The sequence below is a fragment of the Rhineura floridana genome, chromosome 2, assembly GCF_030035675.1.
Source record: "Rhineura floridana isolate rRhiFlo1 chromosome 2, rRhiFlo1.hap2, whole genome shotgun sequence".
Lineage (NCBI taxonomy): Eukaryota > Metazoa > Chordata > Lepidosauria > Squamata > Rhineuridae > Rhineura > Rhineura floridana.
This window is the reverse complement of record NC_084481.1, coordinates 114,868,680-114,875,321: the sequence shown is the minus strand read 5'-3', so window position 1 is coordinate 114,875,321 and position 6,642 is coordinate 114,868,680. Positions and strand designations below refer to the sequence as shown.

Sequence of the window (6,642 nt, the reverse complement as noted above, 5' to 3'; positions counted from 1 at the left end):
CATGACGAGGACCTCTAAAATTAGGAATGTAAGAGCAAAGCATCTTTTGTTAGTGGTTGCAGTGCCAAAAATTGCTGGAAGTACTGTCTGGATGAGAATACACAGCTGGCTTAAGAAAAGCCTGGTGAGCAGCTTGAATTTAAGGAATAGTTGCCCAAGCCATGCCCTCTGCAACTGTAACAGGAAAAAAATCCCTTCTAAAAAGGACTAATTTGATGCTGAGAAAGGGACCTTCTCTACAAATTTTGCAAAGTACATTTTTCACTAACTAGGTTATGTTCACACCTATTAGAATGGTCCACCCCAGACGCCTGATGGATCCAGAAGGATTCATGACTGCGCTTGGGGAATTGGAACCTGCTGAAGGCCACCCGGTCGATGCCCTGGTGATAGAGTGGAACGAGGGAATCACCAGGGCATTGGACCGGGTGGCTCCGAAACGCCCTCTCCCCCTGAATAGAACTCAGTTAGCACCATGGTATACACCACGGTTGCGTAATCTGAGACGGGAGGTGAGACGACTAGAACGCCGGTGGCGGAAATCACGTTCCGAAGATGTCCAGACACAGGTTAGAGTAGCAGTAGCTACCCATCAAGTGCCAGTGAAGGCAGAAAAGAAAAAGTTCTTTGCTGCCTCCATTGCGTCTGCAGAGTGCTGTCCCAGGAGGTTGTTCCAAGTGGTCCGAAGCCTGGTCGGTCCAGTTGCTCAGGAACCCTTGGAACAGTCACAGGCCTCCTGTGACAAATTAGCAAAGCACTTTGCTGATAAAATCAAACACTTACGGAACTTGATCCCGTACACCGTGGATACAGTGGATGAACCAGAGTTGGCCAGTTGCAAGCCGGTTAAATGGGATCTGTTTCAGCCTCTCCCTTCTGAGGATGTGGACAAGGTGCTCTCAACTGTAAAGCCTACCACATGTCTAAATGATCCTTGCCCGTCGTGGCTCCTTGTGAGCTGCAAAGAGAAATTGGGCGAGGGGATTAAGGCGGTGGTTAATGCATCCCTAGAGGAGGGTGTAATGCCATTAGCCCTCAAGGAGGCAGTTGTGAAGCCCATCTTAAAGAAGCCCTCCTTGGATCCCCAAGTTTTGAATAACTTTCGCCCTATTTCAAATTTACAATTTCTAGGCAAGGTCATTGAGCGAGTGGTGGCTAATCAGCTGTCGGCACACTTGGATGAAACGGATTATTGGATCCATACCAATCGGGTTTCAGGACTGGACATGGAACTGAAACAGCCTTGGTCGCTCTGGTGGATGATATGAGGAGGGCATTAGATAGGGGAGAATTCACCTTTCTTGTCCTCCTCGATCTCTCAGCGGCTTTTGATACTGTCGACCACAGTATCCTTTTACATCGCCTGGAGGGACTGGAAATAGGAGGCACTGTACTGCAGTGGTTCCGCTCCTTTCTCTCCGATAGGCATCAACAAGTAGCATTGGGGGAGGAGGTTTCAGACCCTTGGCCTCTCAATTGTGGTGTGCCACAGGGCTCTATCCTCTCTCCCATGGTATTTAATATCTATATGAAGCTGCTGGGGACTATCATTAGGAGATTTGGGCTGCAGTGTCACCAGTATGCAGATGACACTCAGCTCTATCTCTCGTTTAAATCCTCACCAGAGTTGGCTGTGGAGACCATGTCCAAGTGCCTGGAATCCGTGAGTGGATGGATGGATGGGAAGGAACAGGTTGAAGCTGAATCCTGGTAAGACCGAGGTGCTACTCGTGGGGGACAAGGGAAGGTTGGGAGATATTGACTTGATGTTCGATGGGGTGAAACTGCCCCTAAAGGACCAAGTCTGCAGCCTAGGGGTTGTCCTTGATTCCAAGCTGTCCATGGAGGCTCAGATTTCGGCAGTGAGCCGGGCAGCTTGGTATCAATTACACCTCATACGTAGACTGCAACCCTACCTCCCTGTTCATCAGCTCCCATTGGTGGTACATGCCCTGGTCCCTCTCGTTTGGACTACTGTAATGCGCTCTACGTGGGGCTACCCTTGAAAACGGTCTGGAAACTACAACTTATACAAAATGCGGCGGCTCGACTACTTACAAACTGTCGTCGCCGAGAGCACATCACCCCAGTGCTGCTCGATCTGCACTGGCTCCCAGTTGTTTTCCGGGCCCAATTCAAGGTGTTGGTATTAACCTTTAAAGCCCTACACGGTCTCGGCCCAGTTTATCTGATGGAGCGCCTCCAACGCCACCAATTATGCCGCCCGACAAGATCAGCCACACAGGGCCTTCTCTCAGTCCCACCAACTAAAACAGCTAGGCTGGTGGGGACTAGAGAGAGGGCCTTCTCAGTGGCGGCCCCCACTCTCTGGAACTCCCTCCCATATGAATCTTCGGCATGCCCCTTCCCTGAATGTATTCCGCCAGGCCTTGAAGACCTGGCTTTTCAGACAGGCCTTCGGGACTTCCGGGGAGGGTTAATCTTTTTGACTAATTGCCTGCTACTCTGAACTGTCACTGTTTTACTGTTTTATTGTTGTACTGTATTTATTATGATGTATTTTAATTGAGTTGTACGTCGCCTAGAGTGGCCATTGGCCAGATAGGCGACTTATAAATTAAAATTATTATTATTAATTATTATTATTATTATTAAAAAGCACAAATTAATAATTTTGCATACTGTGAAGCTGATAATTGGTTTACAATTGTGGAGAAATATCTTCAATGTTTTAGAAAACATTTCTATTTTCTATTCAGTAATACTGACACCTGCTCCCATGCAAATATTAGTGAAAGGATTACATGTCAGAAAAGCCAAAGATGTATTATTCTACCCTCTTCTAACTCAAAAAAATCCTATTATGCTTAAACTTTTGAGTTCTACACTGGAGCTTCAATAGCTAGACTGGGGAATATTTTACAGAATGTGATATGCATGTTGGTCTTTGTGTAATTTTCTACATGTCACAGAACAAACTTTTCAAACTGGCTCAAGAGTTGATGCTATGTGATCTCCTTAGCTACAGGCACTTCTATAGCAAAACAGCAAGTCTGGCAGTAAACACAGCTCTTTTCTTTGTGTGCATGAATGTTTTTTTGGGATCCAACCCTAAAATGCAGTGATTTAAGTTTCAAAAAACTCCCAAGTTTTAAAAACCTAGCAGAGAGTGAGCTTACTTTTCTCACCACTATAGGATGATCTGTTGTAACAAAAAAGCAAAAACATTTCAATATAATAGTAATGACAATTGTAAAAAGGATGGCCCTATATTTTCCCAAGTGTTAACTAATATTTGGTGGACAATCAACTTTTTGCACCCCTAATGTTACTGAAAAATGAACAAAAAGGGAAGATATATTAACTTTATTAAACTCTTGGTTAGCAAAAAAAGAACAAGGCATAAGCAAGGCTGTTTATTTAGAAGTAACGTTTTAAAGTTGCTGTTAAACATCAACAGTGACTACAAAATAAAGTATGCTTACAATTAAATAATTTATTTGAAGAACAGAAATAGCAAGTCACGGCACAGTACAAAACATTGTTTCATAAACATTTTGTTCCACATCACATTGTTTTCAGAAAAATCTGCACTGCATCCTGTGTAAAAGTACCATTTCATTATTTTGTGCATCTTAAAACTATCCATTTATGCCCAAACCAGTAAGTGATATCCAACTAATTCATACTCAGAATAGACCCATTGAAATCAATGAACTTAGTCTATCCTGAGTATGATTAATTTTGGATATTACCCAATGTGAGGTAGTAAACAATGATTTACATAATAGGACTGCATGGTGAGCTCGACACAGCACAAGGTTTCTGATCCTATCTTTCTGGAAGCAACCTCTGTAGTGCTAATTAAACCTGCCCCCAAATCAAGGGAACAGCACAAGTCTAAGAAGCTGCTGTGGGGAAAGTGGAGACCACCCTGGCATCATGCTGTTGCACATGGCTAACAGGACTCTGAACTGTTGCCTAAAAAAGACAAGGCCCCACCCCAAAAAGAAACCATGTCTAACGGTTTGTTAAGCATGCAAGTTTAGAGAGAACTCACAAGTAGCAGATGAAATGTATATCCTTACAAGGCTGTACAGTAAACCTTAGGATACAAGATGAAGCAATTATACCATTTCACTTTTCAGCTGAAGGACTGCAAAAATATAACACAATTCTGTAACCTTTCCCTTGCCTCAATTACCAAGCTTCAATAAGTCACTAGTGATGAATAAACACTGCATGGCTTGAATCTATAGAATACAAGCACAATGGGTGATATCCAACTAAGTCATACTTAGCATTGGATATCACCCAATATCTAACAGGCACAATTTAGTGTCTTGGATTCAGATCACCCCAGTGTAGTAGCAAAAAAGCAGTATCATGTATGCATGGTGAGGGAGGTTCCCAATTCCACCACCCCCCAATACACAACAACTTACATTCCCCAAAAAGCCAATCTAGGGGGTCCCTCCCAACCTTCAGGGGAGCTTTTTCAGAAGATGCGGGGAATTACTGCCAGAAGGGGGAGCAGAAGAAGCAGAAATAAATGTAAATACTTTGGATCTAAACCTTCTCAAAATTGAAGCAGAAATTAAATAATCTTAACATACAAATAGATACCAAATTATGTGCATATCTTTTGATCAAATACCCAATGACATTAACAGAAGTGTTAAGTGCATTTCATGATATGCAATTTCTAAAAACAGTACAGCAATGCAAAAAGAAAAGAGGAACCCAGCACTGGTTTAAAAGGAACTAAACACCTTATTTGTTCCAGTTTGATGAATACAATCTTATGCATGCATAGTTGGGTACAGAGTAAATTAGGATACTGTCATTATATAAAGATGTAAACAAAAACACAGTGCAAAACATTTTCTTCATAAATGCTTTAGGCTGTGTGTAATTGGGAGAGCAATTCACCATAATATACAAGATTATATACACTTAATGTCAGATTACAACATTATACAGTTTTTAATATATGCAGGTTTTGCCAGTGTCTGTTTTCAGTTAGATTTGGATCTCGATTCTGTTGATTACCATTTCAAATTCAAAATAAAACTAATAAAATTTTACACTGGTATATTCATATATATTTGGAGGTTAGGTATTTTAACATCCTTTCATGCTTACTTGAACAATATACAGAATCAAGAGCTGTTTGACAGGACTCTTCAATTTAACTCATTTTCAATTATTATAAACCTACGCTGTGCAGTTACATACATTCACTGATGTGCAGCTTCTTGTAACCCACAGGACAATCTGCTAAAAATGTGATGGAAGTTAATCATTTGAAATTTACATGCTGAATATGCATCACGTCTTCCTACATAAAGAATCCCATCTTCAGGCCTAAACTTAACAATAGTAGTGGAAAGTGGTTACCACATAGGAGTATTCCTGCTGAGCTAGCAGCAACATTATCTGGCACTTTTAACAATTGGAAACATACTTTCAGATACTGAATGATGGATACCGAGTAGAAAATGGAGCTTCCGTTACCTCTATTTTTCCTGCAAATCTGACTAAATGCACCTTTTCCTAGTCAGGAAAACTTTTCTGGAAAAAGTTTCAGCATGTTTCTTATTACTGTCATTTTCTTCCAGAATTGTGTGCTATGCTTGTTGAGACCACAAAAATCGGTCACATCTTTCCAACATGGACTGAATAAGGGCTCTGTAACAGAAGCGAAGGAGAAGAGATAAAAAATTCTGAAGAAATAAAGGACACACTTTAAACAATAAGTTCTTTCATTACGTTCATTGATCCATAAATGTGACTTTACGGTTGGCTATGTGATGTTCCACACTTTTAGATTGAAATGTATGCGTTTGCATTATATTATTTATGGTGAGTCTTAATAGTAACACGCTCAATATTGTCTGATCTCAGAAGAAAAGCAGGATCAGGTCTGGTTAGTACTCGGATGGGAGACTGCCTGGGAATACCAGGTGCTGCAGGCTCAGAGAAAGGCAATGGTAAAACCACCTATGAATACCTATTATACCACGAAAACCCTATGAATATATCCAAACGATTCATAGGGTCACCATAAGTCATAATTGACTTGAAGGCATATAACAACAAATACTTGCAGCATTACTATTTTAGTTATTAATTGTAGTGGCTCCTGCTCTGTGCAGGGGGTCGGGGTGTGTGGTGTGTGTGGGGTGTAAGTGTGTGTGTGTGTGTGTGTGTGTGGTGCGTGTAAGTGTAGGCTTGTGTCATGTGCCTGGGAGAGAGGATACAGAGCCAAGTGGGAAGATTCGAGGGGGCCCCAATTAGTATAGTGACGGGTAGAAGGAGATATGATGTAGTGCGGAGGACTTGCCAGGTGAGGGGAACTCGGCCCAGGCAGTTAACGGCTGTACCTTGTTCCAGTCCTTCCCACACCCACAGGTTTGCTGGTTGCCCTATCAGCCAGCTCTCGGGTCTCCGGATGCTGCTCTTAAATGCCAGATTGGTATATAATAAGATCTCCCTCATCCATGATTTAATTCTGGAAGAAGCAGCTGATCTGGCATGTATAACTACTGAGACCTGGGTGGGTGAGCAGGGAGGAGTTAGTCTCTCCCAGCTGTGCCCACTGGGTTACTCAGTTCAGCATCAGGGTAGACCTGAGGGTCGGGGAGGGGGGGTTGCTGTAGTCTATAGGAGTTCCATTTT

At 42.3% G+C, this 6,642-nt stretch overlaps 1 protein-coding gene across 4 annotated transcripts in view; it reads right to left on the bottom strand.

Annotated features, from left to right (window-relative positions):
- Positions 1-3,437: 3,437 nt before the first annotated feature.
- HPS5 (HPS5 biogenesis of lysosomal organelles complex 2 subunit 2) overlaps positions 3,438-6,642 on the bottom strand; it is a 39,515-nt gene continuing 36,310 nt past the window's right edge. For all 4 annotated transcript variants that reach the window (XM_061610216.1, XM_061610219.1, XM_061610217.1 and 1 more), the window contains one exon: positions 3,438-5,652. In XM_061610216.1, coding sequence (XP_061466200.1) covers positions 5,592-5,652 — 61 coding nt within the window. In that variant the 3' untranslated portion in view covers positions 3,438-5,591. The remainder of the gene's footprint in view (positions 5,653-6,642) is intronic.